General features: G+C 34.7%; 3 protein-coding genes across 3 annotated transcripts; all 3 read left to right on the plus strand.

Moving 5' to 3' along the window:
* Window positions 1-618: 618 nt before the first annotated feature.
* LOC114944507 (uncharacterized) lies at window positions 619-1,364 on the plus strand. Its single transcript, XM_029320438.2, has 3 exons — window positions 619-832; window positions 898-998; window positions 1,092-1,364. Exons 1-3 carry the CDS (start codon window positions 628-630, stop codon window positions 1,299-1,301), a joined length of 516 nt encoding a protein of 171 aa, XP_029176271.1. The 5' UTR covers window positions 619-627; the 3' UTR covers window positions 1,302-1,364.
* Window positions 1,365-3,824: 2,460 nt separating this feature from the next.
* Window positions 3,825-5,228, plus strand: LOC114944474 (lethal (3) malignant blood neoplasm). The gene is made up of 5 exons (XM_029320364.2): window positions 3,825-3,886; window positions 3,955-4,084; window positions 4,201-4,332; window positions 4,421-4,627; window positions 4,722-5,228. The coding sequence occupies exons 1-5, from the start codon at window positions 3,872-3,874 to the stop codon at window positions 5,084-5,086; spliced, it is 849 nt and encodes a 282-aa protein (XP_029176197.2). The 5' UTR covers window positions 3,825-3,871; the 3' UTR covers window positions 5,087-5,228.
* Window positions 5,229-7,610: 2,382 nt separating this feature from the next.
* LOC114944509 (uncharacterized) lies at window positions 7,611-10,829 on the plus strand. The gene is made up of 2 exons (XM_029320440.2): window positions 7,611-8,077; window positions 10,189-10,829. Exons 1-2 carry the CDS (start codon window positions 7,759-7,761, stop codon window positions 10,530-10,532), a joined length of 663 nt encoding a protein of 220 aa, XP_029176273.1. The 5' UTR covers window positions 7,611-7,758; the 3' UTR covers window positions 10,533-10,829.
* Window positions 10,830-11,807: the final 978 nt, after the last annotated feature.

Below are 11,807 nucleotides of genomic sequence, written 5' to 3' on the forward strand. Positions count from 1 at the left end.
ATTGCTTCCGATGTAAATAGCGTTCTCTAGTAAACGGGACCCAGTTTTCCCGACCTAGTGGGGTATCTGAAGAATAAAAAAGGTAAAATATCTCTGTTGCACTTCGCGTATCACATAGCAGTCGGCGTAGTAAGCGAATACGAGGACAACGCGTTTTATTGCGCGAATCGAAGGAAAAATCGTTAAAATAGTTTGACGATTGTAAATATCGTCAAAACGTTTTTTGACACATATTAGCGAAATGTTTGTTTAATTAATATCAGTGGATTGTAAGATGATATCTCGTTAGTAATGTTATAATGATAATTACGGAAGTGAGATGTGAGTGAAAATTGCCTGTTTTGTATCTAAAATTTGTTTTAACAAGGTGATATATTTCAATATAAAGTAAGTTGTAAAATTTTGTTATATAGAGTTAATGTTATATAAAATAATAGTTATAGAATTATGTTTTGTATAAATAATAATTAAGAAAAAAATGTGAAATTATTTTCTTTAAAAAACTTGTGTAAGTTAATAATTTTAAGAATTTGATAAAAATTAAAAATAAATTACCTTTCCCAAAAGCTGTATAATTTATTATTTCAGAAAGTCAACTATATGTAAATTTATTCTAAATTCGATAATATGGTTTGGGCAAAATTATACATTTATAATATTGTAATTTGGCTGATAATATCGCCAATATTATCAATTCAGGCCGAAAAAAGGCTAAATAACACACAAATAAGTTTTAATGAATCCCAAACTTTAAACATCCTTCCGGGAATTAAATGTTTGTGGACGGATAGTGAACTCATTGTTGATGTGAAAATTCAAGATTTACTACAAGGTATTTTTAATGTTTTTATTTTTCTCCTATCTGCAAGATAACTAAAGTGTATTTTTTTCTTTTAGAGACGAAAGTGCAAAGTTCGAGGCAAGCAAGGAAAAAGAAAAAAGAACATCCTTTAAAAAAACTTGCATACATGCTGATGATGGCACCGATAGTTTGGCAGGTTTTTATTTGTTATCTTTTTATATTCTCTGTTATAAAGAGAAATGATGAAATCTATGCGATAATGTGATATAATCTAAAATCTTTGTTTCAGGTATTGTCCTTACCAGGCGCTGTAGCATCTGTCAAAATGTCACTTTTAAAGAGTATCATGGTGGCGAAATTAGCAATCGTATTAATGATCTACAATTATATCAGAAGCACGCAACATTCGGAGGTTGTGGTCCATAAGAAGCTCCATCATTATCGCGGTCAAAATAATTATCCCATTAAAGACGAGGAGGACGAATGGTTCGGTAGATGAGTTAAAGTGTAACAATAAGAACAGAGTGCATATTATGGTTTTCAATTTTCTAAAGTGACACACTCAAACGTACGAAAGACATCTGTGATATAAAAATCATTTCGTTACAATGAAAAATTACAAAAATGCTAAAATTCTATTATTCATATGCACATGTCTTTACATATAAATGATTTGTTATATGTTGTTAAATATTGAATTATTCAATCGTTTTCAAAATAGGATTTTCAAAAGAAATATAGAATGATCTCTCGCAGATTGCATGTTCGTTTTACCTTGCACAAAGCGGAATGCCGGTCGGTAGGTAAGAATGATATCAAGATGTCGGCTGACCTACTTTGAGCCTCCACACATAACGGCATTTTGGTCCAGATTCTTGCAGATGTGCAGACGTACCCATTCAGGTTTTCTCATTTCTCTCTCGGTAAATTCGACATAGAAATCGAAATTAGAATTCCGCCGCGCTTCCCGCTCCAAAGTGTTTCTTGATAAACTTTCTTAAATGCAAACGCAAACAACATTCTGATGTGCGAACAACATGATTAAACACGGTAATTATAGCTAGTATCGAAAGTTCCGTCAACGGTGAATTGAATCTTTCGATATTCGTGAGGCGTATACGTGCCAGAAACCCACCTTCCGCGAGCATCATCGTTGTTAGTATGCCGCGATGATCGTCGGTTCTAAATCGACACCTCGCCATACAAATCAGATTGGTATGCGTTTTCTAGAGTACAGAGTGCACAATGCACGAGGCATACCTATGCGACAATTGAGAATTAAGCGTTTGCTTATCACGAAACTCTCAGATCGGGTAAACACAACGTTACAATACTACGTGACGGTATTTAGATCTCTCGATTCTCCATCAGATATTCGATATTCCACGAACTGCCCATTTTTTCAACTTGTTCCAGATTGTCGCGGAAAAAGTCGAACGGCAGACGAATATATTAGATTAAATGAGATAGAGAGAGAATTTCATTCATCACAAGTCTTTGAATTTTGGAATTTCAGTTTCCTCCTTTTCTCTCTTAATATTGATCAAATGTAGATTTCTAGATTTTAACGAGAATAAACATTTCTTCTTGATGCTTCTTCTTACAGATCGACTTAGAAGTAATATTTGACACTTTCTACAAGTCTGACTGTATATTATCGATTTTAATTGCGACGTCGAAGCTTCATCTCCGAGATTATAACTCATCGTGATTAAAAGGATATAACGGTGCCACTTTCGATGATTGTACGATTTCTAATTTTAGCGTCATGTGTCCTGTGCGCCATATATTTAGAAACAAATTTTCGAGACACAATTCCCGAATCGATTCGACTATTGACGTATACCATCTGTGTAAATAGCTTTGGCCTTCATTCTAACGATACTGTTCTATTTATTTACTACCTCTTCAAAAACGAGAGAAAAATATGTTTCTACAATAAAATATATAAAATTTTCTTATCCACTTGTTCGTACATACATATGTCCAATAATTTTGTTGAAAATTTATTTTAATCGAAATCAATTAACTTTAAACAAGATTTTATGTATACATCGCATGCTGTGCACAGCATTTAAAATTGCAAAATTCTGCTGACATTATAGCAACGTGTCCCATCGGTTGACCTATGTGCATTGAACGTGCATTAATTTATTCTTATCCTGGATTGTTCGCGCAGCATTCCTACAAGAGTAGTATTCGTTCTTTAACAAGATATGGCTTTTCATGGCAACGCTAAATGTAAGAAAATAAAACGAAAGGTCATCTAATAAATACAAGCTTATCACGATGTATCTTTTCTATACTATGCTTGTTAATATTCATTTTAAAAAACATCATTTCCTTCTTTAAAGCACCTGAATTAATAGCAATTTTCATTAATTCCATGCATTTAATTGATTTAGTATAATAGATAATAAATTTAAATATTTGAAAATCCTCAAGCTTGTTTTGTCGATAAATATTAATGTTATAATCAATTTATCATAATATTAGATATAACTTCAAAGAGCCTTTATATTAATATACAAAAAACAACAAATTATGTTAAACAAAGTAACGGAAAATAATGGAATGCTATGCTTAATAACTTTTATGAAGATACGGATTATGCCTTAATGATTTGTACAAAGAATCTATAGATAAATTAATAGCTTTTCTTACGTATACAGTATTTGTGTCACTCATAACTCTCTATAAGACTGGAACATCGTCGGTAGTTTAATATAAACAGCAATAAATAAAATTTTATAATCCGGAGCGGATTGCCCTGACGATATGTACGATTCGCAACGATTTACCACCGTGAATGATTCCTTAGCCTCCTCGTGTAATTATTCCTTAGCTAGATGCGCGAATCATGTGAAAGCATCTGCTTGCCGAGAAAAACATCAAAGACCTCCCGATTTTTCCATCTCCTCTTCTCCCGCGATGCGCGTCATCGAATCGCTTCATAGATAATCTACGAAAAGGTTTTTCTCGTTTGTTACATCACCATTGCACGCTCGAAGGATTCGTTCGTTCCATCATTCAGTTGCGTGATTTCAAAGCCGCAGGGATCTTCGCGGGATGTCGTCCTTCGTGGTGAGGATTCAAGGCTGAAGAAGGAAAATACGCGTTTTCACACCTAACAGAAGCAATTTTCGTTGTAGAAAGAACAGTGCATCCTGCTGTGCTTGCTGTGGTATCTGATCGCGCAACATCGCGTTCTTGCGGATGATAACAACCCTTATCATTTCTCTTTCAACATCGTTGATTTTCAGCACAGATTCGAAGAAAAAGGTATCCCGGTCAAAAAGAAGTGTTGAAAAATTCTTGCTATTGCGAAGCAAACTTATTAAGCAATTCTAGTCACAAACAATATGATTAAGTGACATTTTTAATTATTTTCCATCGAGATGCGGAAGGACTTATTAACGGGGAATACGGTTTCATTACGGCTGATGGCGTCTATCACGAGACTGGATATGCCACGGATAAAAATGGCGATTTTATTATCACCAAGCAGAGACACCGAAAGATAACAAGTTGTAAGTTTTAAAATGATAAACCAACAATTTTCGCGTGTCTCTCTCAGTTATCTTAAATTTCTGAAAGTTTTTGTCTACCCTTCATAAGTAAAGGATGCGCAAGAAATATTCAAGGATAGACCGGAAGCGGCGAAGAAATTAATAGAAGCTGTGCTAAAGGCTTGCAGTGGTTGTAAAATCCCAATGGATATTCAACCGAAACCTGCAAATACAGTCACGGAATCGCCGCTGCAGAAAAAAATGGATCCGATATTGAAGCAAATGATGAAGACATTGACGCAAAACGTAACACCTGGTAAGATGAAAAGCACATGATTCTCTATTAATATCAAATAAAAATAATAAGAAATTAACGCTCTTTAATTTTACGTTTCCCAAAAATATTTCAGCCATCGAGAAAAAACAGCCACCGAAGGACACCATGAAAAGCATGTTGCGAGCTGCGAAGAAGCTATTGTCCGAAGAAGATAATCAGAATAAAGTAAGCGATCGAGAACTAGAAAGGATGGCGAACGATCTTTATTATCGGTTTAATTATACAATAACGACGCATGGACACCACGAAGATGGTTATCGAAACGGAAGAAAAGACGGTAGCTATCAATCGCGAGATGAAAACGGTGTTGACACGCAGGTGAAATATATATCCAATGAATTCGGGCATCAACCCAACATAACATTCACTACGCAGACGAATGCGACCGATGAGAAACATGCTTTCAAAGGATACTTATTTCGTTGGTACCGACCGTAAACGTGATTTCATACATAATGTGGATTTTATTATGACTAAAGTTTATTACAAAATGTACTAACATTTATTTCAATAATAATTGAGCTACGTCTAGAAATTTGTAAAATTTTAGATTTTAGAAGTGACCGTCTTTTTTGATAAAAAAACCAATATATTACACAATTTTAATAACTAAGATAACAATAATTCATTTGTAAGATACAAATTACATAATAGATTAATAATTAAAACATTTATTTTTTTTACAAAATGTACTAACATTTATTTCAATAATAATTGAGCTACGTCTAGAAATTTGTAAAATTTTAGATTTTAGAAGTGACCTTTTTTGATAAAAAAAACCAATATATTACACAATTTTAATAACTAAGATAACAATAATTCATTTGTAAGATACAAATTACATAACAGATTAATAATTAAAACAATTTATTATTTTTTATATATGTATCTCCTAAACGTAGCTCTTTATAACGTTAAATTACATAATTGCATCTATGCAAAAACATATGACTCAGATTAAATTTTGTTACAAATTCAAAATAAATAAAGTTATGATTAAAATAATTTATTGAATTCAAGCAATATTTTCACTATCTATTTCAAAACTTTGATACGTCATCTAAAATAAAACTTACGTAAGAGGTCTCTTTAGTTTCTAACAGGAATTCTAACAGGAACTAAAACTGTAAAACTGTAAAAGTAAAAATCTTAAAAGTGTGACTAAACAAAATAAAAAAGCAGTCGGGCTAAAATATATCAGCAATTAAAAATATTTTATCAAATTCATTCATAATTTTTAATTGGCCGTGCGAAAAATCAGCGTATTCACATAGTATGTGTCTTCATATCCTTCTAATAATAAATGTATATTTATACAGAGGGAACGCGTATCTGCTGTTTGCATCGAGCAGATGTTTCGGAGATTATGCTATTAGAATGATTCGAAATTAATCTTCGCGTGGTTAGCGATTTAACTGTCACATAAATAATACGAAAAATAACGGTTACGATAGTAAAATTTACACTACGCGAGCTGATATTTCTATTCTACCAAGTTTATTCTTGGTTTATATGATTGTCCCCTTTTTCTCGGATTGCATATGCAAAAGATATCGAATACATTTCTGAAAAAAAAAACAATTTTAAAGCAAACGTGTATATAATAAATATTTAGGCGACAGGATCTTTACACATTACATGAGCCATATTTCGTTTTATTATATGTTAGGTTTCACATATAATAATCTCACGTACGCACGATTTATCGTAAGCTATATGATCGCGCGTCACAACACCTATTACGTCTTGTAATCGAGGATTAAGGCGACGCGAGCAAAATACGTAAAGGGCGAATATAATCGTGCAGTGAAAGACAAAAATTCTCCGAAGATTGATATATGTATAATTCACGAAACGGTCAACTACACGTTCCGCGATTCGTGTTCGCGGTTAATTAACGGCACAAAAGCCATTGAGAAACGTTGTGACAGTCGAGCTGTCAGACGTGCGTGCGTGACCACGAAGTTCTGAACCTTTAAAAACCGGTATGTCGTTCTTATGATAATTGAATCAATGACAAGTAATATTTCAATCTTTCCCACGAAAGATCCATTAAAATAAAGGGAGAAAACATACATCTCTCGTATTCGAGATAATCTAATGTGATGAATCAAGCGGGATAATCCGATAAAAATATGGTAAAAATATAGTGAATATTCACAAAACCGTGATTTAGAGATATATCGAATATATGCAGCCTGCAATTCTTTTTTCGAAAGTAACGATTTCACTGCGATTTGATATTTCTTCGTTCTTAAAACGACGATAAAAGCGGCCGGAATTGGGTTGTATTAGCATGCGCCGTCGTTCAAGTGGAATTTCTGTCTTCGGTCCACGTACAGTGTGTCGAGCACATGTGCCAAGTCACTCGTAGACTACTTTAAAATTATTCTCACAATTAGAGTTTTGCGCAACTAATTATTCAAAATTTTATTTTAAATTATGATTTTAAAAATTTGATTGAGAAAATATCTCATATAAATTTTCTAAAATCGATTTGCCGATACTCGATAATCATTAAGAAAAATGTCATATTTATTTTATCATTTCCGCTTTCAAGTTAAAGATTGATAAAAAAAAAGGAAATTCAAAGATGCAAACTAAAGAAAAAGAAAAATTGAAGAAAAATGTTAAAGTGTCGCGAAACAATTATATCCGGAGAGACATTGAGAATGAAAGTTGCCGTGATTTCATTGCCGCCGCATAAATTTGCAAAGCCATGCCGTATTAGCGGCGATATCGAACTCCTTTCCATTCACAAGGCGGGCCCACGACAAGGCCCAGGTCCCTCCGGGATGACGATTTACATTTCGTCGTGACGTCCACAAAAGTCCACCACAGTGGAGGGGTTGTCCGCTAGACTTGCGCGAAACCAAACCCACTATTGGCGGAAGTTGGGATGGAAGGGACACCAGTCTCATATATGTTCGACCACGCACGCTCCATAACCACTTCGAGACTGTAATACGCGGTCCAAGGCCACGGTCGGCGGTCAAGATCGAAAAAAAAAAACCGGAACACGAGAGGGTGACAGTTAGTCATCAGAAATTTGGTGATAACGGTGCGCCTCGCTCTAGGTGAAAATCGAACAATTTCGGGGAAAAAGAAAAATGAGGATAATCGCGTCGATCGTTTTGATCCTCGGACTTGCCCTGTATGTTCACTGCGAGACGACGGAGGAGAGCAGCCACGAAGAGGATGGTATTCTCGATTGTATGTTCGCGAATAACGCCGGAAGTTGCCTGAGGTCGACCCTGGATCGTGACCTGGACCGAATCGAGTTGGAAGTTACCGGGAAAAAAAGCGAACCACCGATGAGCACGGTGGTCGCACAGGCTGGCAATATCATCGCGGAGGTCGTTGATGATCTGCAGGAGACTGGCGCCGAAGGAATTATCGAAGAAGATGATGCTCAAGGCGATAATGTCGGTAAGAATCAGAAATCGCAAAATTATTGCATCAGTGAGGGATGAACAAATTTTATTTTTACTTACTTATTCATTCTTTATCATTTTTTTCAATCTAACGATTATGCATCAAGCATCAAACTTTCTTATTTTTTATCATTGATCAATAATATATATATATATATATATATATATATATATAATCATCTCTTCATATAACATACGTATAATACTATTTATTATTTTAAAATTATATAATTTTTTCTGATAACATTTTTATAATAATATAAAACATTAGTCAATGATTAATTAAATTGTCATAAATCAAAATCGGCGACATTCTATGCAAATTTCTAATTGATGAGCAAACGGAAACGCGGAACGCGTGTCATCCGTGTACTCTCTTCTTTCATACTTTCAGAGAAGCACCGTTGAACAAGACTGGTTAGCTCTTACTCGTCTCTCGTAGTCGACTTCTTTATTAAAGATTAACAACAGGAAGTCAGTTCACATCTAGGAGCACTAAAAATTACTGTGCCGATTTTCATCTCTGTTAATGTATCTAGTTTACCCTAAATGATGCCATTGTAATCGACTTGCCATGCGACTTTAAGTAATACGAGAGAAAGCGGTTGTGAGAATTGAAGTAATTTTGATGTAAGCTTTATATCTCAATATATATGATAATTAGTTCTTTTGTCATTTCTATTTAGTAGTTATAAAATTTACAATTAATTGCTGCACTATATAAAAATGCTATAAAAATTATAGTACAGCGGTAAATGCTGCTAATTAAAAGTATAATTCAAGTGATAAATAATGTCGTAAACGGAAGGAAAGTAGATGCTATCGGAATATGACATTATATAATTATGAAGAAAAGAAGTGCTATCGATGATCGTAAATGTGATATGAATGAATGCCATTCAACTACGTATCGTTTTTATATAGGGATTTTGCAGATCCGAAACGTGGGAATTCGCGATGGTAAAGATGAACGTGACGTGTGTTTTACATAATACGTTAACGTCGGCTGGGCGCGATCGCGTAAACGCAAAAAATGAGTCTTAACGAGTCTCTCCGAGGAAACAAGGTGAACCGCAAGTTAACGCGCGATTGGTCCCACAAAGTTCCCCGCGTTTAGGGTCAACAGTGACATGTTTAAATGTTTTGCGCTCGTGCACGCGACTGGGTTCACGTGCGCGTGTCAGTGATGTTGTAACACAGTTTATTCCAATTTAATGCTATATGACACTTAGGCAAATCGCCGGTAACGGTACCGATTGCATTCGTTCGCTGCTGTCTTAGCTATTTTTTCCAGCAAAAGTCAACAGACGCAAATCTTACGAGAAAAAACGAACGAATTTCATCCGTGGGATGTAGCAACACGAATTTTTATTCCTCGAAAAAACATAACGTCATCTTTTTCTTTTTTTCTCGATCTCTCTCTATTTTTGTAACGAGATATTTATCATTTTTCTACCAAAAAAAATCTCGATTAGTCAAGTGGACAATAACGGTACCGCAAACATTATCTTCGTTATCTTTTGGAGCGTACAAAAAATTGTACGGTACTTCCGAGGAAATTGTTGACGACAAATTGAATAATTCGACGAAGGACATTACGCTAATTCGCTGCGATTCATATCGATTTAATATTTTGTCGACGAGCGAAAATGGAACGGAGTATCAATTATTGACATTTCGTAGATATGATTCTTTAATCGTTGTACATAGAAAAAAAGAGGAAGATATTATTATAGCGAAAAAATTCGGCCACGAAAGCAATCCGCGTATCTCTCTTTTCATATACCGGTTACGGACGATTGCGTGGCCCGAAAGTCAGACGAAATCTACTACAGGTTGTGGTTTGTAGGTCAACTGTCCCCATATACATATCCTTGCCAGATTGCTTCTCGCCGAGCTTTCGTTGAGATATTAAATCCACGCTATAAATTCAAAAATAAAACAATTATTGTCAAATATAAAGATTGCATCCCTTAAAAGAAATGTTGCTCTTTGTATTCTCTTTCGATTCAGTTTCAATGATCTGCTCCCGTGTTTAATTACCTTTCTCGCGTATAAACTAGCAAAAATTTATGATGTTAACTGAGCATGTATATAATTTTTTAGAAGAAGCGCGCAAAAAGAAATTTAGCAAGAAGAAGAAGAAGCATCTGCAAAAACTTTTGGGACTGGCGATGTTGTTAAAAGCGAAGCTCGGTCTACTGCTACAGCTCATCAGCACGCACTTCCAACTCAAGTTCTTCGTCATCGCCATCATCTCATTGATATTAAACGCCGCTAGGTTCTGGATAGAGATCAAGAAGAATCACCCCTCCAAGGTTATCTACTACGAACACGCACAACATCAGCATCACTACGATCATGACGATCATGACCATGGTTATTGGGGAAGATCGTCGAATGAGACACCTCAAGAAATCGCTTATCGTGCTTACGTACCTATGGAATGACATCAGAATCGCACAAATCTGACCGAAAAGAGTTTTAGCGTTAGAAAGATCAAAGAAGAATCAAAAGTCACAGTCTTTATTTTAGAGCTAGCGAATTCTCAGTTAGAAAATATTTGAGACAGAAATATGCGCGATATTTATTTTTTTGTATTTCTAGATATTTATTTATTTATTTTATTTACTGTATCGAAGTGAATGTTATGCAATCGTGATTTTTGAGTTTATTTAATGACAAACGATCGCAGATTTATCTGAAAATTGTAATTATTATATATAAAAAGAATATTTCCTTTCTTATATCATACCAAAGTCGCTTACGAGTACCTGTTCTATCTCACTACGCAGATATTTTTTTAGAATCAGCTATTGTATAATTAAAAGAACATGTTGTTATCGTACCATGACATAGCAAACACATTTTAAATCTAAGTTTAACATTTTTCTGTGTGTAAATGTTTTTATCGTAAGAGAATAATATTATATAAAATGATGCAGCCTCTCAGAAAAGAATTTTTCTTTATACATAAGACAATAATAATTTATAATAGCAATCAAATAATTTCTACAGTGTGTGTATGTGCTAAAATTTTTGATAATAAATTATACTAAGGAAAATGAAAATTTATATTAAGGAAAATGAAAATTTGTCATGTCACTGTAAAGAGAAACTTTTGGCAGTTTCGATGCACGAATCGCATGGCCTTCTTCAGGCACATCGCTTAGGTGGACCATCCTGAAAGCTTTGTATTCCTCATCAGAGCACAGCGGGCAATGCGACTGGAATCTTTAAGGAGCGGTGATACTTTCAGGGTGTTCACCTTGCTATTGATCGATTCAACGATAGGCAGACGAGATTTTGCGACGATTGCAGCGCATTGATGCACCACTCACCGGAAATTAAAATCTTTTGAGAGGAACGTGTGTCTTTGTATTTTATGTAGGAATATTATAATTAGATTAGAATTAAAGGGAATATTACATTATAATTATATATTAAAGGGAAAACATTTCTTTTATGTCCTTAAAAATCTTTAACTACGAAAAGCTATCGAATCTTAGAAAAAAATGTATCGAACGTATTATTCGTTGTTTCTATTATTAATGGCCAAAAGCAGATGTGATTTCATAATCGTCGAATACTCATCACCGTGGAAACCATTAAGTATTCACATCCCGAAAAAATGCCACTCGCGACGCGACCTTAACAAAGATAAGGCCCGGCCGGGACTGCCCTCGAATTTCGACGGCCAAATTTGCGTGACACCCCGTCTTCGA

Source organism: Nylanderia fulva, unplaced genomic scaffold, assembly GCF_048542155.1.
Source record: "Nylanderia fulva isolate GAGA-0341 unplaced genomic scaffold, ASM4854215v1 Scaffold6, whole genome shotgun sequence".
NCBI lineage: Eukaryota > Metazoa > Arthropoda > Insecta > Hymenoptera > Formicidae > Nylanderia > Nylanderia fulva.